This window comes from Herpailurus yagouaroundi, unplaced genomic scaffold, assembly GCF_014898765.1.
Source record: "Herpailurus yagouaroundi ecotype Mexico unplaced genomic scaffold, PumYag 100, whole genome shotgun sequence".
Lineage (NCBI taxonomy): Eukaryota > Metazoa > Chordata > Mammalia > Carnivora > Felidae > Herpailurus > Herpailurus yagouaroundi.
This window is the reverse complement of record NW_024412391.1, coordinates 36192050-36215616: the sequence shown is the minus strand read 5'-3', so window position 1 is coordinate 36215616 and position 23567 is coordinate 36192050. Positions and strand designations below refer to the sequence as shown.

Genomic DNA, 23567 nt, shown 5'->3' with positions numbered 1-23567 from the left:
AATAAATTAGTAATTGACAACTAAATTACACTAAGTTCATACAATTCCAAGGTATATAATAATAATGGAATGATGGAGCCTCTTCTTAGTCATCAGGGAGAGCAACTGATAATTATTTTCTCTGCAGAATGCTTTATGTATGTGTATAAATATAAGATATCAAATTTCTCTGAAGGGACATTTAATAAACTAGTAGCTAAAGTTGCCTTCCGAAGGCATTTGCTGAACAAGATTGTCAAGGGTGGGTATGATAATTTTACCATATGTTCTTTTGAAATGTTTGAAAGTTTTCCCTTGCACATGAATTACATCAACAGCTTTCAAAAACAATCTTAAAAAACAGAAAAGCAAAAGAGTAGTATGTTTCTGTGCATTGTTTTATTTATTTTTTTTTTTAATTTTTTTTTTCAACGTTTATTTATTTTTGGGACAGAGAGAGACAGAGCATGAACGGGGGACGGGCAGAGAGAGAGGGAGACACAGAATCGGAAACAGGCTCCAGGCTCTGAGCCATCAGCCCAGAGCCCGTCGCGGGGCTCGAACTCACGGACCGCGAGATCGTGACCTGGCTGAAGTCGGACGCTTAACCGACTGCGCCACCCAGGCGCCCTCTGTGCATTGTTTTAAATGTAGAGCCAGGTTTGGGAATTTGATAGAGTTGCATTCAACCCAAGCTCTGCCACGTAATTGAAAATGTGGCTTTAGACATTAATCTTGTAAAACCTTATTTTCCCATCTGTAAAATGGGAAAGAAAGGGTTATTGGGAAGATTAAATGAGACAATGTGTATAAAACCCACAGCAAAGTGCTTCGCATAAAGCACTTAATATGTTATAGTTAGCCATCAAATACATATGATTTTGTTAAATTAATACTGACTTAATTAAAATACCAAAAATATGCAATGTACTCTAATATGCTTAACATTTATAAAGGTGCTAGTGAGATAATATAAAAGAAATTGGTTTTTAAAATAGGGAGTGACCCTATCCCTTACATGAAATTACTCCTCAATATATTATGCAGACTAAATTATATATTATAATTTAAAGAGTACCATTTTCTCCTTTTTTAAGTTCTTTTTACATGTTTTGAGAGAAAGAGCATAAGAAGGGCAGAGGCAGAGAGAGAGGGAGAGAGAATCCCAAGCAGGCTCTGCACTGTTAGCACGGAGACTGACTTGGGGCTCGAACTCACGAACTGTGAGATCATGACCTGAGCTGAAATCAAGAGTCATTTAACTGGCTGAGCCATCCAGGCACCCCAAATAGTAAGCATTTTCTAAGTTGATTTTTTGTCAAGCCTTTCAAAATGGTTTGATCTATTAGGGGGAAAAATTGTTTTTCATAAGTTTACTTAAAGGCTACTAAGCAAATAAAATTTAACTTGTTTTAAGTCTACCTTTAGATATTATGAATATTGTTATTTACCCTAAGTGTTATCATGTTTCAGAAAGCTGCTTCTTCCCCAGTGAAATCTTCTACTGTATCCCTTGCTGATGTTAAAAATTGTGAGGTACAAAATCCTGAGCTACTTCAGAAAACTCCTGTTAGTCTCCTGAAAACAGAGGTACCGAAACCAACTGGGAAGTCAACCGTGTCCCAGACAGTTGGGCCCAAAGAAGAATTAAATAGAGAAGTATGTCGGCAGTCTCAATCTAAAGACAAATCTGCAACACCAGGTTATGTATCTTTTTAAAAATCTAGTTACTGCTGACTGTTTTCAGAATGTCTGTTCTCAGCGTTTTAGGTGTCCAGTCATGAATTGTATGTTTGTGGTTTGCCATGGCAAGTGTCTGAATGTATAAAATGGAACTTCTTCAAATCCAGCTCTAACTCATTGAATGAATATTCATTAGTGTAGACTTGTCCAGTTACTGGTCAAAGTATGTAACTTGTTACATTTTAACAACTTAAACATGGTTTTTTTCTAGAATGACCGTGTAGTTTCTTTCTTCCATACTTTTTGATGGAGACAAAGCGTATAGAACTGGAAATCACATTTTAAGGGCATAATGGAGAAACGTTCTTAAAACCAAGTGTGCAGAGCAATGCTTTCCAAACTTAAATATGAAGGCACCCCTGATAGCAAAGGAAAATGAGTTGTATACAAATGACTCCACTCCTAATTATATTTGTATGTGGTTATATTGTATGTGAGTATATACATGTGAAAGTTCGAAATTCCCTATAGTAAATTGATGTTCCTAGAAATCCGTATTTATCTTGTGGGGGCTTAAACCTTCTGGCATACCCCCACATGCTGTTGGTTGAGAAACCCAGGACTAAAAAGCGTGGTTCAAATATATAGAGATATACTTTACTTTGAACAATATTCTTTTTCATTAGAATTGCTTTTGGAAAGACTTTCAGTTCAAAATTTTAACTTCTTAAAAATACAATGTCTCGGAAACAGTAGTTCATTATAAAAGAGAAGTAGAGAGAGATAACAGTGGGAATCCATTAGTTATGGGCTAGGAAAGCAGTAGTCAGTTTCCAGAGGAGCTGAAATGAGAATTTGAAGCAATAGCAAAATCCCCACATGGAATAGAACTAGTTATCCCCAATTTTCTGAAGACTTATGGCATAGATAAGAAGCCTTTTTATTATTATTATTATTATTATTATTATTCTTGGCTATTGGGTATGCCCAGAATTTATTATCAGGCCTCAGAGATATTTAATTTACATGTTTCTTTGTCTTCTTAGTGGATTTTGTTTAAAGTGGTTTTTTTTAATGTTTATTTGTTTTGACAGAGAGAATGAGAAAGAGAGCGCATGCACACGCGCATGAGCAGGGGAGGGCAGAGAGAGAGGGAGACACAGAATCTGAAGCAGGCTTCAGGCTCTGAGCTGTCAGCACAGAGCCTGACTCAGGGCTCAAACTCACGAGCCACGAGATCATGACCCGAGCCGAAGTCAGATGCTTAAGCCACCCAGGCACACCTATTCTTAGTGGATTTTAGTTAGAGATAATGGTGTGAAGTGACATGTGGAGTCTTGGGTCAAATTGTGCCCTTTACCTGTTTTTGCAAATAAAGTTTTATTGGAACATAGCCATGCCCATTTATTTACATGTTGTTTGTGGCTGCTTTCATGCTTCAGTGCAGAGTCGAGTAGTTATGACAGTGGCCAAATGGGCCTGCAAAGCCCAAAATATTTACTATCTGGCCTTTTGTAGGAAAATGCTGATTTCTGATAGAGATAAGCCTCTTTTCATATAGTACAACCCTATCATCTTCATGATGGGGGTGGTATATATCCCATTTGTTCTACTTTTCTTTTTTAAAGTTTATTTATTTATTTTGAGAGTGGGGGGGAGAGAGAGAGAGAAAGAGAGAGAGATTAAGTGGGGAAGGGGCAGAGAGAAGTGGGACAGAGGATCCAAAGTGGGTTATGCTGACAGCAGAGGGCCTGCTGATAGCAGAGAGCCCCATGTGGGGCTTGAACTCATGAACCTTGAGCCAAAGTCAGATGCTCAACCAACTGAGCCACCCAGGCACCCCCCATTTGTTCTACTTTAAATTTTTTTTTTAACATTTATTTTTGAGAGAGAGAGAGACAGAGCACAAGCGGGGGAGGGGCCAACAGAGAGGGAGACATAGAATCCGAAGCAGGCTCCAGGGTCAGGTCTGTCAGCATAGAGACCCATGTGGGGCTCGAACTCACGGACCATGAGATCATGACCTGAGCTGAAGTCAGACGCTCAACCGACTGAGCCACCCAGGCGCCCCTCATTTGTTCTACTTTAAATGTACTTCATATTATTTCAAAGGAATACTGGTTTAAGACTTTATAGATTGAAGACATCCCTTGATAAAGTGAATGATCTCTAATTTTTCTTTTGGGAGAGAAGGATTTAATCCCTGGATTTTAGTATATTAGACTTGCTAAAAGCAAGATGAAATACATTGGGCTATAGAAATATAAGTAGTTGGGTGATCATGGCTCGGGCACTTGGTGGTCAGGGAGTGCTATTAATAAACACACTGTGAATCTCCAATCCTTTAGGAGTATTTCCAGTTCTGATTATGTAGTTGAAAGGTTTTCTAACTCCCACTGCTCTTATTCTACCTACCCCCCCCTTTTTTTTTAGAGAGAGAGTACGCTCAACCCACTGAGCCACCCAATCTACCAGAGCGCCCCATCACTCTATCTTTTAAAATTTTTTAAATTCTTCTTTCTTTTTTAAGGAACAAATCTTATAAATTTTAGGACTTTGAATTAAATAGAATAGTATGGTAAATTTCTTTTTTAAAGCTATTTTCCTACTGTTTACTTTCCCAATGAGTATTCTAAATAGAATGAAAGCATTTTAGAGCCATTACTGGATTTTAGAACTTTTTCAATAGACATGATAATTGTTATTTCTTCTAAATGGCCTCCAAAATGTGTGTGTTTTCTGTAGGAGGAGCAGGAATTAAGCCTTTCCTGGAGCGCTTTGGAGAGCGTTGTCAAGAACACAGCAAACAAAGTCCTGCTCGGAGCACACCCCAAAGAACCCCCATTATCACTCCAAATACAAGGGCCATCCAAGAAAGATTATTCAAGCAAAACACATCTTCATCTACTACTCATTTGGCACAACAGCTCAAGCAGGTCTGGCTTACTGCTTTTAACACTATTCATCATGTGGTCTCGACATAGGACCTAGAAATCCAATTATGAATTCTGATACCAGTCTTTTGACTGAGATAAATAGCATCGTGATTCTTTGTATCACTTATTTCAAGTTAGAAATACTTTGTCTTGTATTCCATGAATATTGTGAATTTTTACCCTTAAAACTGAAGACAAGCAAAGTTTAGTAATGTTTGTATATTATTCTTAAACATACTATTGCTCTCGTATCAAATAGAGCTTTTGATTGTTTTAGGAACGTGAGAAAGAACTAGCATGTCTTCGTGGCCGATTTGACAAAGGCAATTTATGGAGTGCAGAAAAAGGCGAAAGCTCGAGAAGCAAACAACTAGAAACCAAACAGGTGGTGTAAACAAGAAATATGAAAGTGAACCTGGCACCAAAGCAGTGCTGGGATCTAACTTGGTTCTGTTTGGTTGTAAAACACTTCTTTATCCCGTCCCAATTTACTGTGCCACTTTCCACTCAATAAACTCCTTCAGCATGCATTCCAACTCTGCTTTTCTCTTGTGATGTTTTCCCATTCAGTGGAACTCTTAACGTATTCACTGATGACCTACCTAAAATCAAATTTTAAAACTTCTCATCATTCAATTTATTTCACATTTCTTTTAATATTCTACTTACATGCTGGTTCTAAAGTGTTTCTCAGAATCTACTTATTTTAGTACTGATTGTATACCCTCCCCACATACCACACTTTCAGACTATCCATAATCCTTTTCAGTCACCAATTATGTCCCAAATTTCTGTTTATTCCTATATTACCTACTGTCAAATTTCATTAATCAGCCTTCAACCAAGTCCCTTCGTGTAAATTATTTTCTGCTTCATTTACATGCCTACTTGTACAAAATACTGTATTAGGATATACTTTTCAGCTAAAAATAATAGAATTATATTTAAAGTGGGTACCAGTAGAAATAGAACTATACATTTAACCAGTATACTTTGACAAAGATCTATTTAATTGATTTTGTTTTACTAGTTCTCTTGATTAACAAATCATGTTTCCCAGGGTTCTGACCTAACCCTGTTTTCTCCTCATTTGCCCTGGGGCTTCTCTTCTCTGTCCTCATGTTTAGCTTCAGCCAAGCACACAAATGCTAAGGTGCTTAGCTATGCTGTGTTCACCTCTCTCCTGAACTCCTGTCCTGGCTAGCTAGTGGATTTCTCTCTGCTTCGCAGAAGTATATTCTCCATGGAGTCTCTGTTTTCACCTAGGTCTTTGTTCTATACCTCATCAGCTAAAACAGTATGGGAGTTCTTCCTTGGCTCCTTCCTTTTATTACTGTGTCTTCCCACCTCCTCTTATTACTATATCTTCCCCTAGCATGCACACACACACACACACACACACACACACACACACACACACACACAAACACGTACACATCATTGGATGTTTTCAAATATGTCACAAGCTGCCTGTCCTCGCCGTTACCTTAATCACTTCCAGAACTTTGTATTGAGAACCCTGCTTCTAGTCTGGCTGTTTTCCTGTCCACCTTGCCCACTGCTGCCAGGGAAATAGTCTTATAAAGCAGATATTTGTGTATTCACTTCCTTAAAATCCTGGAAAGTTTTCCATAGCTATCATCAGAAAATGTCTCAAGTGCTTGGCTTGACATCCAGAATCATTCAGAATCTGGCTCCTCACTGCTCCTCCACATGTGTGCTTCAGTCCTGTCATGTAGACTATTTGCAGTTTCTCAAATGTATCCACGTTTTCAGATCTCTTGGCCTTTGCCTTGCTGTTCTGTCCACACAGAGTATCTCTGTGGTGAGCTCCTACTTCATTAGGAATAGGTCAAACTCTAGTCCCCTCTGGAAATCTTTGCTTGGCCCTTTTCCTAAGTGGCCCCTCTTTTTTTTCACCATGTCATCCTGTATTTACCTCGACTGGAATACTTATCTTCCTGTAATTGTTCTACCTTTGCTTTCCACCACTGTCCACAAGGACCTTATCCATCTTTATCTTTGTTTTTAGTGCTTGGATCACAGTAGGGGCTCAATAAATTTGTCCTTGAAGGAAGGAAGGAATGTGCTAATGCTTCCCATCCGCATATAGCAAGCTGTTATCTGTTATCTTAAAACCAAAACTACTCTCCTGACCCCTGTTTACCCCCCCTTTCTTTGCCTCCTTTTCATTCGGACTTTTGTAAAAGAGTTATCTCTTGCTGCTTACAATTTTTTTTTTTGTAAGAGGCTACTGAGATCACCCAGGTGATGGCAGGTGTTGGACTGGAGAGGTGGGATGGTGAGTGCAGTGTAACCAGGGGGCGTGAGCCTAGAGGAGCAGGGGCAGGAGGAGAGGATTACTGAGAGCTTGGAATTAGTGTTAGAGACTGGAGAGGGGCTGTCCCTCATGCCATCAGGGTCTAGGGGAGAGAACCACCTTTATTACAGAATATTGTAGGGAAGTCCTGCCTTCACAAGAGAGCCAGGTCTGCAGCACAGCATTCGATAGTTTACCCTGTGTTCGTGCATCAAAAGTTTCTTCTAATTCGAGAGACAACACGGTCTGAAATTACATCGGGAATAAGAATGTGTAGGTTTGTAAACTGGCCCTGCCAGTTACTCGCCGCGAGTGTGCAAGTTGCTGAACTCGTCTGTGTCTCGGTCTTCTCATCTGTAAAATGCAGGTAGTAGCACCTAACTTACAGGGTTATTGGGAGGACTCAGGGAGGCAATGCCAAGTACTTGGAAAGGTGACTGGCACAAATGAGGCTCTACTAAGCATTAGTTGCTGTTATTCTTATTCTTACTTGATTATTTCTACTATTGCTTTAATCATAAAGCCTTTTCTGAAACAATGAATGTTTCTCTTCCATTGCCTTTATAAATAATTAAAAAAAGACTCAGAGGGATTTCCTGTTTTTTCTTTTTCTTTCCTTCTTTTCAGATCTGTTTTTGGTTCTTTGTTTTCTTGGCCTTTTACTCCTGAGTAACCATTTAGGGGAATCCTGATGCAGGAACTGTCAGTAGATTTTATAGGTGTGGGAGGAGATAAGTGACATATGGGGAATTACTTTTCTCTGTGTGGATTTCACTTAAATCAGTTTATCTAAAACTATTCTGATGTGAATTTTCATTCCTGCCTCCTAGTCTGTTAAAAGTTGTACGTCCTGGGAATTACCAAGAATAATGAACCAGCACTGAGGGCTTCTTGTGATCTAAACATGGCTGGGACCTTTCACATACATTGTTTTGTTCTGAGGAAGCTTATATAAAAGAATGATTTGTGTTTGTTTCATTTAATAACATGTAAAAATAGACAAAAAAATCTATAGTTTTGAGAAATAAAATCTTCATTTCCTTTCTGCAGGAAATTCACTGTCAGAACACTCCCCTCAAAAAACACCAAGCTGTTTCAAATACCCCATCGCTTCCAGTAACGGAAAAGGTGACAGAAAATCAAACACCAGGAAAACCTTCCAGCACAGAACCTACAGGTCAGCATTTTCCACTTCTGCTCCACTTATATGTAGCTTTCAGTCTACTGGAGTTTTGGAAATTGCATTGGAAAGCGGAAATACTGCTTCAATGTAAAAAGATAGATTAATGTCTTTATTTCTACTCATTCTTTAATGTTCAGCCATGCAATATGCTTCTTCCATAGTTCTCTTTCCAGACTCAGGACTCATGCTCTTGATGGGAGGATAAATTACTACCACTCTGGTTTTTTTTTTGTTTTTTTTTTTTGAGAAAGATTCAGTAATATCTGTTGAATTGTAAAGTGTGCATGCTCTTTAATTTAGCTCCTCTACAAGTGTTTCTACAAGTTGACTTCTTAAAACTAGTGTGCAAAGATGTATATACAAAGAGATGAATTGTAGCACTGTTAGTAATAAGGTGTAAATGACCTCAATGTCCATCAGTAGAAAACTGTTTAAATAAATTATGCTAAATCCATGTCCTCAAATATTATGTAGCTGCTTAAAAGAATAAGATAGCTTTGTATGTAATGACATTTAATATGTCAGAGACACTTAAACATTTTAGTTTTTTTTTTTTTAAGTCTAGTGAAAAACACATTACTAAAATTCACCATCCTAACAGTTTTTAAGTAGTAGTAGTTTTAAGTATATTCACATCGTTGCAGAACAGATCTCCAGAACCTTTTCATCTTGTAGAACTGAAACTGTACCCATTAAACAGCCACTCTCCGTTTCTTCCTCTCTGCAGCCCTCGGTAGCCACCATTCTGCTTTCTGTCTCTATGAGTTTGACTGCTTTAGAAACGTCCTATAAGTGGAATCATATAGTATTTTTCTTTTTGTAACTAGCTTATTTAATTTAGCTTAATGTCCTCAAGGTTTATCCATGTTGTAACTTGTGACAGCATTTCCTTCCTTTTTAAGGCTGAATAGTACTCCGTTGTGTATATGTACATTTTGTTTATCCATTGTCTATCAATGGGTATTTTGGTCACTTCTATCTCTTGGTTATCGTGAATAGTGCTGGGTATGCAAATTTCTCCTTGAAACTCTGCTTGGAATTCTTTTGATATATACCCAGAAGTGGGATTGCTAGATCATATAGTGGATCTATTTTAAGTATTTTGAGGAATAATTATACTATTTTCTGTGGCAGTCACACCATTTTACAATCTTACCAACACTGCATAAGGATTCCAATTTTCCCGCATCCTTGCCAACACTTGTTATTTTCTGTTTTTTTGTTTTGTTTTGTTTCGTTTTGTTTTTTCATAGTAGCCATCCTTTAGGGTGTGAGGTGATAGCTCATTGTGATTTTGATTTCCATTTCTTTTATAATTAGTGGTGTTGAGCATCTTTTCATATGCTTGTTGGCTATTTGTATATCATCTTTGGAGAAATGTCTGTTCATGTTCTTTGCTCATTTTCTAATCAGGGTATTTTATTTTTGTTGTTGAGTTATAGTTATATATTCCATATATTAACCTCTTATCAGATACACAATTTACAAATATCTTCCCCCATTCTGTAGGTTGACTTTTCAACTCTGTTGAATGTATCCTTTTTTTTTTTTTTTAATTTTTTTTCAACGTTTATTTATTTATTTTTGGGACAGAGAGACACAGAGCACGAATGGGGGAGGGGCAGAGAGAGAGGGAGACACAGAATCGGAAACCGGCTCCAGGCTCTGAGCCATCGACGCGGGGCTCGAACTCACGGACCATGAGATCATGACCTGGCTGAAGTCGGACGCTTAACCGACTGCGCCACCCAGGCGCCCCTGAATGTATCCTTTGATGCACAAAAGTTTTTAAATTTGACGTAGGCCCATTTGTCTGCTTGTGCTTTTGTGGCCTGTGCTTTTGGTGTCACACCCAAGAAACTGACAAATCCATTGTCATGGATGTTTTCCTATGTTTAGGAGCTTTATGGTTTTGAGTCTTACAATTAAGTGTTTAATCCATTGTGAGATAATTTTGTATATGGTATCAGATAAGGTTCCAACTTCATTTTTTGCATGTGCATATCCAGTTTTCCCAGCCTCATTTGTTGAAGAGACTGTCCTTTCCTCACTAAATCATCTTGGCAGCATTGTCAAAAATCATTTGACATACATGTGAGGTTTTCTTTTGTGGCTCTCTTGTTCCCTTGTTCCCTTGGTCTGTGTTTGTGCCATACTGTTTTGATTACTATAGTTTTGTAATATGTTTTGAAATCTGGATACATCAGTCTTCTAATTTTGTTCTTTTTCAAAGGTATTTTGTATATTCAAGATTTATTGAATTGAAGCTCCATACGAATTTTAGGATGGACTTTTCTGTTTCTCTAAAAAATGCTACTGGGATTTTGATGAGAATGCATTGAATCTGTAGATTGCTTTCAGTACTATTGACATCTTGACACTATTAAGTCTTCCAATCCATGATCATGGGGTGTCTTTCCAGCTATTTGTGCCTTATTTAATGTTTTTAAGCAATGTTTTGCAGCTTTCAGTGGACAATTATGTCACCTCCTTGGTTAGGTTTTTTCCTAAGTATTTTATTCTTTTTGATGCTGTTGTAAATGGGATTGTTTTCTCAATTTCCCTTTCAGGTTTTTTTTTGTTAGTGTTCAGAAATGCAAGTGATTTTTGTGTGTTGATTTTATATTCTACATCTTTGCTTAATTTGCTTATTCTAACGGGATTTTTTGTGGAATGTTTATAGTGTTTTCTACATATAATATCATACTATCTATAAACAGAGGTAATTTTACTTCTCCTTTTCAAATCTTGATGCTTTTTATTTCTTTTTCGTGCATATTTTCTCTGACTAGGACTTCCAAAGCTATGCTGAATAGAAGTGGTGAGAGTGGGCATCCTTGTCTTGTTCATGATCTTAAAGGAAAAGCTTTCGGTTTTTCACTACTGAGTATCATGTTAGCCAGTGGCTTTTCATTTGTGGCCTATATTCTGTTGAGGTAGTTTCAGTTTCCTTCTATTGCTAGCTTATGAAGTGTTCTTATTGACACTTTTTTCTAAAAAGTGAAAAATAAAATGCATGCATAGAATGACGACCTTCTGATAAAACAAAAGGATATAACATTTGCATACATACAGGGGAATTGGAAGGACAAATAGCCTGGTAATATTGGTGTCCCCTTTCTCTTGTTGGGGAGGAAGAGAGACGGGAACGTTAAGAGAGGACAGTTGTCTTGGGGGATTCTCTATACATTTTTAGATCTGAAATGCATAGTTTTATGATCAGAAAAAAGAATACAAAACATATCTTAACTGAAAAATTCTAGGTTCCTACATATAGTAATATGGTTTTTCTTAAAATTTTTTTTTAGGTTTCACTGAACGTAAAATGACGAAGTCTAGCCCTTTGAAAATCACATTATTTTTAGAAGAGGATAAGTCTTTAAAAGTAACATCAGACCCAAAGGTTGAGCAGCAGACTGGTTGGTTTTTATGCTTTATTTCCTATTAATTCTGAACTCACTATAAGATATAATATATTGGTAGAAGCACATATTCAAATATATCATGTTCTATATTTCAAAATGTCTCATGATTCTGTAATATTCTCTTTTTTTAAAGAATATTTTTAAGCTTATTTGTTTTGAGAGAGACAGAGACAGAGTGAGCAGGGGAGGGGCGGAGAGAGAGAGAGAATCCCAAGCAGGCTCTGTGCTGCCAGTGCAGAGATGTGGGGCTCAAACCCATGAAACTGTGGGATCGTGCGTGACGTGAGCTGAAACCAAGAGTCAGGCACTTAACCGACTGAGCCACCCAGGCGCTCCTCTTTCTCTCTCTTTTTAAAAAATTTTTAACGTCTTTATTTATTTTTGAGAGAGAGAGAGGGAGAGAATGAGGCGGGGGGGGGGGGGGGGGCGGAGACACAGAATCCAAAGTAGGCTCCAGGCTCTGAGCTGTCAGCATAGAGCCCAACATGGGGCTTGAACTCACAAACCACGAGTTTATGACCTGAGCTGAAGTCGGACACTTAACCGGCTGAGCCACCTAGGCACCCTTCTCTCTTTTTTTCACTAGGAAATATTCTAGCTTCCACAAAGAGATAGCACTGTTAACAGTTATCTTAGGTCACAGATCCCTGTGAAAATCTGATTAAAGCTATCACTCACTTTCATAGGGAAAGGAAATGTATTGCCCTTCCACACTCTTTATATACTGTTAGGGAGGTTAGTGGTTCTTGAAGGTTATTTGGGAACCCTGCCTTAAGTGCTGTTAATATTTTCCTATTATTGACAGCCATGTGAAAAGGCATTCCCCAAAAAACAAAAAGAGTTACTCGAAAGAACATTTTTTTGTAAGTCTGAAGTTTCTGGCTATTATCTTGTTGTTCGCATTCTTAGTTAATATTCTTTCTTAAATCCAAGGTGTTTAGTCAGCTTTTGACAGTTCCAACTTTCACTGCTTTGCTGTTTATTTAGTAAGCACATGAACGTTAGGTCTGCTCTGCTATCCCTTTAATTCTTAAAGGTCTGAGTCACAGAATCACCTCCTGAACTCTTTTTCAGAAGTGGTACGTGAAACTGAGATGAGTGTGGATGATGACGATGGTATCAATAGTTCAAAAGTAATTAATGACATCTTCAGTGATGTCCTGGTGGAAGGTGAGCTGGACATGGAAAAGAGCCAAGAGGAGATGGACCACACAGAAGCAGAGAGCGCTGAAGAACAGGAAGATGCACTGAACATCTCCTCCATGTCTTTGCTTGCTCCGTTAGCACAGACCGTTGGTGTGGTAAGTCCGGAGGTAAGAAAAGATTAAATGTCAACAGGCCCGGGACACAAAGAAACAGCAATCACGAGATCCCCTTTTGTTTGAGTTGGTACATGGGGATTTGGCACTCTGTAGCCAGGGGGATGCTGGAACTCTGATGTCAGTTCTCATAAAAGAGAGCTTAAAATGCTTCAGTGGTTTCCTGTGACCCTGGATAAAATGCAAACTGTGACATGGTTTAAAAGGTCAGACATTTGGGCTCAAATCCTGGCTCTGCCATTGGCTGTTTATTGGCCGGGTTATTTAACCTCTTTGCCACAGTTCCCTCACCTGTTAAGTGAGGTTAAAAGTAGTGCCTATATCATGGGGTTAATGTGAATATTAAATCACTAGTATATTAGTACATAGCACCAGACAGACAAATAACATTTATTGGGAGCCAACTATTGTTTTTAGCTATCACCCTAAATTGAATAGCTACAGTTTGAGAAATTGATTGAATTAGAAAAAGTTTTTAAGAGAGTTATAAGTGCAGGTTTTAGCTGTCTTTGAACTTTTATTCATTTACTATTTAGGGAACTTATTTTTTAGTTTGCCTTTGTTTTTATGATGCATCATAAATCAGCTGACTTATTGGATCTTCATTTCCTAATAATAGAGCATTTATTCAATTCCTCAGAGTTATCACTTAGAATCAGTGTCATCCATAAAATCTACTAATACCTGATGTGCTTCACTGCAGAGTTTAGTTTCCTCACCTCGATTGGAATTGAAAGATTCCAGCGTAAGTGATGAAAGTCCAAAGCCAGGGAAATTCCAAAGAACCCGTGTTCCTCGAGCTGAGTCAGGTGATAGCATTGGTTCTGAAGATCGTGATCTTCTTTATAGGTAAGCATGTTTTCAAAAGGCATTCACTCACTAAGGGTCATAGTTTAAATTTATAACTTATAATGTTATTAATAATTCACCTGTATAAAACTTTGGAATGACTTTTGTCAGCCTCTCTTTTACCAAATGGCATTTTCCACATGTTCACTAAAAGAGAGTGCTCAACGTGTTGCTGGATTTCTAAGAGTATACCTTATTTCCTGAAGCATTGATGCGTACAGATCTCAAAGATTCAAAGAAACAGAACGTCCTTCAATAAAGCAAGTGATTGTTCGGAAGGAAGATGTTACTTCGAAGTTGGATGAGAAAAAGAATGCCTTTCCTGGTCAAGTGAACATCAAACAGAAAATGCAGGTATGTACTTCTGTGGAAAGGAGACTTGGAATGTTTTCTGTACTAGATCGTACACTTCTTAAGGACAAGGGCCCAGCCTTATTCATCTCCATACCCTGAGTGAGTAGAACAGTGTCTGACACACTGGAGCTCAGTAAATCACTCTTGAATTCATTGTAACTTGAGAAAGGTCCTCTTTGTTGGGCAGGTTGGAAGCTTGTTTGATATAGCTGAAACATTTAAACACGTTTGTCATAAATATCCTTAAAGTATAACTTTCATTTTGCTCTTAGAGGTTCTTTGATGCTAAGGAAGTCATGTACAACATACATGTAATTTAAATAAAATGAATCAGATAATTTCTACATCTTTACTTTGTCGAACATAGCCCCGAGTATAATTTTTATTCAGTATGAGTTGAAAGTCTTTTCATAAGAATGTTTATAGTGTAATTTTTATAGTGTTGAATGTTTTTGGTGCATAGTCCAGACACTTGAACAGTGAAACAATTTTATTTTGACTTCACTCTCTGGATATTTTGGAAATTATCCAACAGGATTCGTTACAACTGAAGTTTTAAATAAAGTGAAAATGGTGATAAAAAAAAATGTGAGTTCTTTTTCTCGTTTCATTGGTTTCCCTAGGAACTCAATAATGAAATAAATCTGCAGCAGACAGTAATCTATCAAGCCAGCCAGGCTCTTAACTGCTGTGTTGATGAAGATCACGGAAAAGGGTCACTAGAAGAAGCTGAAGCAGAAAGACTTCTCCTCATTGCTAGTACGTGTGATACACCTGAAACCATTCCAACAGAATTCCAAATCAGGAAAGACTTATTTTGTCCAGGATAGTTAGAAATCTCTATTTTAAAGAAAGGGCTTTTTCTGTTTTAGTTGATCTGTGTTTCTGTTTGTTTGTTTCTTACAACATTTGTGAATACTCTACATGTAAAATAAAATGTAGTTTGCATGAAAGGTGAAAAGAATTGGAATGCAGTTGAAGAAATGCAGTTTTGAAGTATGCGAAAAATGAATATATGAATGTCTCTCTCTCTCTCTCTCTCTCTCTCACTTGTCTCCGCACCTGGCTATCTACATGTAGCTAAAAAAGTCTGTGAACTTTGTTGTGTATGTGTAGTGGCAGATGACAGGGCATGTTAGGGTGGAGAGATTATACCATACAAGAAAACTGGCTGCAAGTTCAAGCATTAAATTATAAAGATTTGGTAAACGGATGAGCAGTCAAGGTTTTACCCAACCACCCACCACCTGCTTGTACAAAGAAGTACTGATCTTGTCTTTGATCTTACGTACATTTGCCGCATCGGTGCATTTTCTTGAATCGGTCTCATTTAGAGACAGATGCAGTTTTAATATTTGTGACATTGCATATTTTTACGTAGCTGAGAAGAGAACACTTTTGATTGATGAGTTGAATAAATTGAAGAACGAAGGGCCCCAAAGGAAGAACAAGGCTGGTCCCATATCCCCAAGTGAATTTGTCGCATCCAAGGGATCAGTTACTTTGTCAGAAATCCGCTTGCCTCTAAAAGCAGATTTTGTCTGTGGTACAGTTCAGAAACCAGGTATGGTGATTTTTATTTTCACCGCTTCTAGATCCTTTGTTAAATTATGAACTTACCTAGGCAGGAATGATGCAAATGTGAGCAAGTAGAGCATGCAAAAGAATGTGCAGCTTGTATCTTGGGCCTTTAGTTCTTTGATGGAAGATCTGTGCATTAAAAATAACCAAGGGAAGATTTCATACATGGTTGCTGATCCACGTGGTGACAGACATGGCTCTAACTGAAAGCAGGGCTGGTTAAACATAGCTTCGAGCATGAAGCATTTCCTAAGATGAGATGATCTTGACACGGCAGATCACTCAACTTTCATTATTTAATTTGTGGAAGTATGGGGACATCTAAGAGAACCCATTTTACTTATTCTTTTCTGTTTTAAACCCATCCCCCAAATCTTGAATGATTGGTTCAAGAGGTGAAGATCACCACCACAGTGAAGATGGTTCCATTGAAATTGTATCGCCTTTGTCACTATAGATTGAATAAGTATAAACATGTATTCTACGAAAAATCATAGCAACGTGGGTAAAGGAGAGTATGGCACCAGGATCTGAAAACAGGGCAGGGTAATTATAGCAAGCTTAATAAAGTTTCATTAAATTTTGGTGAAGTTATTTTAAGATTCCTTTAAATTTTCATTTGCATGGACCTTTCTCTGAGGGAAAGGAGGGCTAGACATAGGTGAGAAGCGAATTTGAGGTACAGGGAAAAGAAAGAATGGAGATCTTTAAAAGTTGAAGCATCATTGTAGGGAGGAGGTGACTTAGGTTCTGATTATTGCTGTTGTCTGATTTGGATGTGGTGTGGAAGAAATCTATTGGTAACATAGTATGTACCTTGAATATGTGGGTATTCAATGACAGATAGTGAAGGAACAGTTTATGTTTTTATTAGAATTTATCTCTAAGTAACTTTCACAGAAATGTAGTATTTTATTTTTGCAATAATACACCCTAATTTTCTTTTTGAGGAATATACTGTCAGCTAAAGAATTAGTCAATAGGTAAAATACGAAGTCAGCAGAAATTGAGGGATTATGGAGTGGCATTATTTCAGTTCACATAAATAATAGGAAGAGATCTTGCCTGATGCTTATTGATGATGATTATGACTGCTTATATGTCTTACTTAGCTTTTTGTGTCTAGAAAGTTGATTTTAGTAATTTTTACATACATTATATAAATTAGTCACAGTATTACTTTATTCCTTTGGTTTTCCAGAATGCTGATTAGCTAAATCTGATTTTGCTTGTGCTTATTGTGTAATGTGATTACCTTTTGCAGATGCAGCAAATTACTATTTCTTAATTATACTAAAAGCAGGAGCTGAAAATATGGTAGCCACACCATTAGCATGTACTTCAAATTCTCTTAATGGTGATGCTCTGACATTCCCTACTACATTTACTCTGTAAGTAAATTATGCTTTTGCTGGTTCAAACACATTTTCTTTTAATGGAGTTAGTACAGATGGAATGTATAGTCTTTGAAATACAGTATGTTCATTCTCATGTGGACAAATAACTGTTTCAATTTGTTGGTTTAAATCTTTTACATGTTTCTGATATTTCTTTCCATTGTGTAGCACATTTCGTCCATGTGAATATATGTATTTAATGTTTTGACATATACATAAAACATAAATACATGCATAATATAATTAAGGCCTATATTATATATTGTATAAATTAATACATACAGGGGCACCTGGGTGGCTCAGTCAGCTGAGCATCTGACTTGAGCTCAGGTCATGATCTCACAGTTCACGAGTTCGGGCCCCATGCTGGGCTCTGTGCAGACAGCTTGGATCTTAGAGCCTGCTTTGGATTCTGTGTCTCCCTCCCTCTGCCCCTCCTCTACTCACTCTGTCTCTCTCTCTCTCTCTCTCAAAAATAAAAAAAAAAAATAAGTAAATATAAACATATGTATAAGATCTAGACCTTAATATTTTATTTATGTGCTTTAAATCTTATAATGTACTTAATATTCCAACTTGGTGAAAAGATGTATTTAGTGTCACAAATTTATTTTGAAAATACAGAGTCAAAATCCAGCTAGAAAAAAATTGTTTATTAAAGACCTTGAATTGTAAAATACTGAAGAAACTATTTGACTTGTATTATAGTAGAAGTAGACTTTTCTTACCAATTTTTATGTTCTTTAAGGGTTTGTAACTACTGCCTGTAGTTAAAAACACTGTGAATTCCTTTACTCTCAGGATCATGTAACAATATTAGTGGCATCATTTTTAATGGCATAAGTGTGTGTTTTCCTTACAGTTTTATTTAATGATTTATCTTCCCAGGCAAGATGTGTCCAATGACTTTGAAATAAATATTGAAGTTTACAGCTTGGTAAGCAGTGAAAGCTTTGTAAAATAACCAATATTATGTTTTTCTTAGACATATTAGATCTTAAACTAATTATGCTTTGGGTTTGTGTGTAGGTACAAAAGAAAGAACTCTCAGGCCCTGATAAGAAGAAAAAGGCACACAAGTCCAAGGTGAGAAGGAAAAACCCAGGAAAAGGATCATCAGAGATAATACATATATCAGTTTTTAATTTCTCTACATTTATTTGACAACCAGCTTTCATATCCTGTTTAAATGTTTCTCAAGCCTTTTCTCCAAGCTGTTGCCTCACCAAGTTCTCAGTTCACCAGTACTTGTGCGGGCATAAGCCGTGAGAACTTGTAGGGTGGTATTTAGCCTTCCCAGTCTTTGGTCTTTAGTGCTTTTTCTAACATCACTTAGAAGAATTTTACTTTAGCTCCAATGAAAACAGGAATGACAGTATGGAGAAAGCCTTAATAGAGGACTCAAGTATAAATGTATTCACATTTAAGAATTATTTTCTATGTGGGAGTATCTCAAGGTTGGTTAGTTTTAAGCTCTGAATCATAATGTTTAGCAGTAAATATACTGTTACCTTTTCTTCTAGGCTATTACTCCAAAGCGACTTCTCACATCTATAACCACAGTAAGTAAATCTTAAAAAATTTAGCTCCCTTGAGAAATTTTCATTTTACACACACGATTGTAAATTGGTTAACCATTTCTAAACTCTTAGCACTGTGGAAATCTTTAAAATATACTACTGGGGAGAAACATCTGATTATTTAAAGAGGAAAAGATAATATTTTCTGAAATGTAGCTTTTGCAGTATTAGAGAGTTTACTGTTTAGTATCTAAATCTTTGTATCGAATAAAGGAAATAACTTGTGTTTCTTCTTTACACCGCTTTTGTTTTAGAAGAGCAGCCTTCATTCTTCAGGTGAGTGGATCTGGAACTATTTCCAACACTAGAGTCAGTAAATGAGCTAAGCAACCACACACGTGCTTTATGCACACAGGCGTCCTGATGAGCGTGCACCCTTAGTCTCCTTTGAATAATATTTTCGGTGTGGTTTCTGGTAACACATAAGACGGCTGGGCAGAATAGCATGCTGTCAGATGTCACCATGGGCCGCCAGGCATCACGTTATATAGGCTCTAGCAGGCAGTACCGTATGATAGCGAGTCACTTGGCCATAGCTGCAGCCAGTGGCATCACTCTTCACCCCAACTTCTGTTGTTCTATAGATTGGTTTTGTGCTTTCCACACTGTGGACTTGACCTCATTTAACTTTGCTGATCATGACTGGCATTGTATCGTGTCAGAAAAGCATCTTTCTAGTTCCCAGGAAGTTGTGAAAGGCATTCTCTAGAATGGCTTTAGGCCTGAGTTTTCCAAAGGGGATTAGGATGGAGCTGGTTTTAGTCCTTCCTTTGGGCTTCTGGTCTCTTCTTGGCACAAGAGGGTAACTAAGAAAAACTGCAGATATGGTCTCTGCTGCTAATTATATCATCCTAGACTAGAGCAATGAAGTCTTTTCACATCCCTTTTAGGAAAATTGCTTTTTTTGTTGTTGTTTTTGTTTTTAGGAAAATTGTTTTATGTGCACATTTTTAAGTTCTGTGTCTTAAACATACAGCCATCCCAAAGGAATGATAAGGAATGTCTATACTGCCTCACCTAAGTTAATGTAAAGTACTTAACAGTTTTTTTTCATTTTTTAAAAATGGAGGAAAATGGCAGTTTTCTCTGTGATGACTTAATTTAATTCTTTTGGGGTGAGGTGAAGAATTGTTACTTATACTTGCAAAAATCACTCTGGACTCACCTTCATTTCCTTTGTCTCCAGTCATGGCCAGTCCAGGTGGTCTCCATGCTGTGCGTACCAGCAACTTTGCCCTTGTTGGGTCTTACATACTGTCATTATCTTCAGTAGGAAACACTAAATTTGCTCTGGACAAGGTAATCCAAATGTATTTATTTATTTACTTTTAGACAAATTAGGTCAGTAGAAATGCCCCAACACTTTCAAGTATTTTAAACCTACATTCTTGATGTTGCAAGTATTTCTCTCTCATCTCTTAATAGTTAAATCTTCAAAGTAGTGTATAGTGATTTATTCTAAATGTTACTTCTGACCACACAAGTATGTATTACTTCTTGCATGTTAAGCTTACAGTTTTAACCATAATAACTTGCCCATTTGAACCAGTACTTTGAAATGAATACTATTTTATAGATTTAGTTTTGACAAGATAGGGAAAGATAGGTTAATTTCTTAGAAAAGTACTCATGAATCTAAGGGATTTCTTTCCCATACTTTCCTCCCCAAATTAAAAGCTTCATCATTCAGATCTGCGTTCTGTCGCTATTGAGTGCTTTTTCACCATAAGGTGATATGACTAAACTTTTAAAATAGCCAACAAGACCATTTTAAAGAGTGGGAGAACTAGTGGCAAACTTTGGTCTTTGGGCTGACACCTGTGGTATAATACAGAGGTATTTTTAAATATTTTAAGAGATTTTCCTAGTCAGAATATGGAAGTGAGGAAATATAAAAATTAGGAGGCCTGGTTCCTCATGTTGGCCCTGCTAGTAATTTCCTTTTTAACATGGAGCAAAGTCAACTCATTTCTCCAGGATCTTGTTTTCCCAGCGGAGAATATTAGGTTAGATTAAAACAATCCAACTTTAAAATTCTATGAAACATTTTTCTTTTAGTTGATAGACATAAAACAGACTACCTTTGAAATTTTGATTGTTGTTAATGCATATGTATTTTATCTTAACATGTTAATTTTTAAAACTTTATATAACTTTTTATTTAGTAATTCAGGTAGTTTAACAAATTGAGTGATCTTGGGTCTTTTATTTTGTGTGTTTTAGATAAATTATGATGTAAAAGAGCGAGAGCTACTGGGCTATATGTTCCAGGAAAAGGTTGCCATATTTTCTTTGCTTGAAACTAATGAGCTTAAAAAATCAATCCTTAATTTTTGGCTCAAATGTATTCATTTCACTAACCACTCTCATGTATTCTTGGTTATTTTAAATAATTAAGGACACGATGTACATTATTCTTTCTTTAGATTCTTGCAGATGGGTGTCTTTTTCTTTACTCTCATAATTCTTTAAAGCTCTCTTTGACAGTCCTCTTATTTTTTAATGCATGTTTGGTACTTGGTCTTTTCTTCTATATTCTTTTTTTATGTTACAATTCTTTAAGATTCCATAGTCACTTCAGCTTTGATTTTATGTGTACTAAAATACCAAATTAATAACTAAAACTAAAATGTATTCAGTATTGTTGACCTCCCCTATATTGAAAGAGCTACTGTTGATGTTTATAAAAGTGGTCTCAATTGGCTAATAGGATTATTGCTGTGTAGATGATGCTTTGTTCAGTGACTTTGAAATTAAAGTGTGTTTAACACTAAAATTGTACTGAGTATAATCATATGTTTTACAGTTTTTTTTTTTTAGGATTTTTAATTTCCTTGCAAATATCAATTGCAGACATTCTGTGGGTATATAGAAATTTACAAAGTGCCAATTTCTACACGTGTAAGAGATTTTGTTAATCTTTAAAATGAAAGAGATTTCAATGAGGTATGTTAAATATAGACTGGTCTTGAGAAATGTTTTGGGTGCCATTTTAATTCAAAATATCACCCACACAAATTTAAAAAAAATGCCGATATTTTCATCCTTTTAATATCTTTGAAATTATGTCTTAAATAGCCAACCACATGATTGAGCACAAAATCAAATCACTCAATTTGGTTGTGTCTAATACTCTAAAATCTCTTTCTGAATCAAATACAATCACATGCTTTTGTGAGTGGCAGGGGGAAGCAAATATTTGTTCCAATAGTTTATAGTTGATGTAGGAGAATATTTAAAATAGTAAAGTTTAGATGTTCTTTAAATTGGTGAGAAAAATGGAAGACCTTTTATACTCCTATAATAATCCTATTTAATTGACTTTGAGAAAATAGACAAGTGACCCATATCCAATCAGATACCAGTGATATAAAGTGAGTGTTTGCTTATTTTATTGGTGCCGTGACAACAGCAGTCATAAAGGTTATCTCTTAGGTCACCTTCAGAGTGGAATTCCTGTTGAGGTTAACCCAGACTGTTTGCTCTGTAGATTTAAGAGACCACTGATAGCAATTGCCTTCTTATTTGAGGTTAAGTCTGGCATCCTGGAATTTAAATTATGAATCTCCATGAGTCACAGGCTCTCAAGTCTTTTCTTTGAATACAGAATCCGAAATAGTCATAGATTTTATTACACTTTCATGGATAAAGAGAAAAGGACATCCCACAGCTCATCTTTTGACTTAAAGAAACCTCATAGGTATTTACACCCTACTGGAAATAGAGATGGCAATTTACATAGCGGTGTGGCAAACAAATGTGAAGTAAGACAACCAGTTAGCATTGTAGAATTTCAAGGTTATAGGAGGAGTGATTAGGTGTGTTCTGCTGTACCCAAAGCTATCCTAGTCCTGGTGTCTGCCCACTGGGCCAGTGTAATTATTAACAGTACCCCTTTCTCTCAGAGATCTCCCACTTTATGAAAAATTACAGCCACCCTGGTTGTAAGTTACATTTTATAGCTCTTAACAATAATCTTTGAAGTGAGAATATCTTCAAAGACCCCTTTGTTAAGTAGAAAACCGAATAGGATCATACATTTTCACAGGTTTCTACATACCACAGGGGGTAGGAATATTGACCCTTTTGTGAATATTCTCAATTCACTTATCAGGACAAGCTTCTGACCAAGAATATTGTCAACTTTTCATAACTGTAGAGAAAGGGTGAACATTTTCTTCTCATTTTTCGGAGATTCTTTTTACCAGCAGCATTCTCTGGGTTCAACGTGAGATTCTATTAATTAGCACTGAGAGCCTGAGGAACTTATAACTGACAATATGGAAAAGAAAAAAATGAGGGAATTTATAACAAAAAGGATCATGAGGTACCTGATGTTTTGATTCTACATTTTGGATGCCTTTTAAATTCAAAAAGTTAGAGGTTTATCTCATGGAATTAGTCTGTTGAAATCTGTCCTTTTTGGCTAAGAATTCTCCCATTACTTTATCTTTATTGTGTTGGAGGACTGAATTGTTGGAAACTAACCTTACACTCAAAAGAAGCTTTTTACACTCAAAAGTAGCTTCTCTCAGGATTTTCTGATTCCCTAGGACACATTTGCTAACAGGTGCACAAAATAAATCAAAACAAAGCACAGGTTCCCACAGACACAGGTCAGAGCCATGGCGGCTTGATGCTGAGATACTGAGTGTGGTCCCCAGGAAAGAACTGGTGCCACTCTTGCTGTTTAGGGGTGCATGCTGCCTCCATCACAGCCAACTGCAAAACAAATGCTGAATGCTCGTTTTGCTTTTTGCCTTTTTTCATAAAAGCAAACATCCTCTTTGGATTTCTTTCAGTTAGCAAAAAACAGGTACTAACGTAGGTCTTTTGTACAAGTGAAGTGGGCAGACTTTTGAAAAGCCAGGGGTTACCTGTGTGCTACATTTTCTCCTTTTCTTTTTTCTTTTTTCTTTTCTTTTCTTTTCTTTTCTTTTCTTTTCTTTTCTTTTCTTTTC

At 36.8% G+C, this 23567-nt stretch overlaps 1 protein-coding gene across 4 annotated transcripts in view; it reads left to right on the top strand.

The window, feature by feature from the left end:
* Window positions 1-23567, top strand: part of ANLN (anillin, actin binding protein) — a 47895-nt gene that overhangs the window by 13805 nt on the left and 10523 nt on the right. The window contains exons 5-21 of one of the 4 annotated variants that reach the window (XM_040472243.1): window positions 1453-1681; window positions 4408-4598; window positions 4876-4983; window positions 7969-8095; window positions 11410-11520; window positions 12601-12827; window positions 13549-13694; window positions 13901-14048; window positions 14672-14807; window positions 15430-15612; window positions 16894-17020; window positions 17915-17963; window positions 18056-18112; window positions 18550-18588; window positions 18861-18882; window positions 19793-19905; window positions 20830-20883. In XM_040472243.1, the coding sequence (XP_040328177.1) occupies window positions 1453-1681; window positions 4408-4598; window positions 4876-4983; window positions 7969-8095; window positions 11410-11520; window positions 12601-12827; window positions 13549-13694; window positions 13901-14048; window positions 14672-14807; window positions 15430-15612; window positions 16894-17020; window positions 17915-17963; window positions 18056-18112; window positions 18550-18588; window positions 18861-18882; window positions 19793-19905; window positions 20830-20883 (2067 nt within the window). Of the gene's footprint in view, window positions 1-1452; window positions 1682-4407; window positions 4599-4875; window positions 4984-7968; window positions 8096-11409; window positions 11521-12600; window positions 12840-13548; window positions 13695-13900; window positions 14049-14671; window positions 14808-15429; window positions 15613-16893; window positions 17021-17914; window positions 17964-18055; window positions 18113-18549; window positions 18589-18860; window positions 18883-19792; window positions 19906-20829; window positions 20884-23567 lie in introns of all 4 variants that reach the window. The other 3 variants (XM_040472242.1, XM_040472245.1, XM_040472244.1) reach the window with 3 other exon arrangements.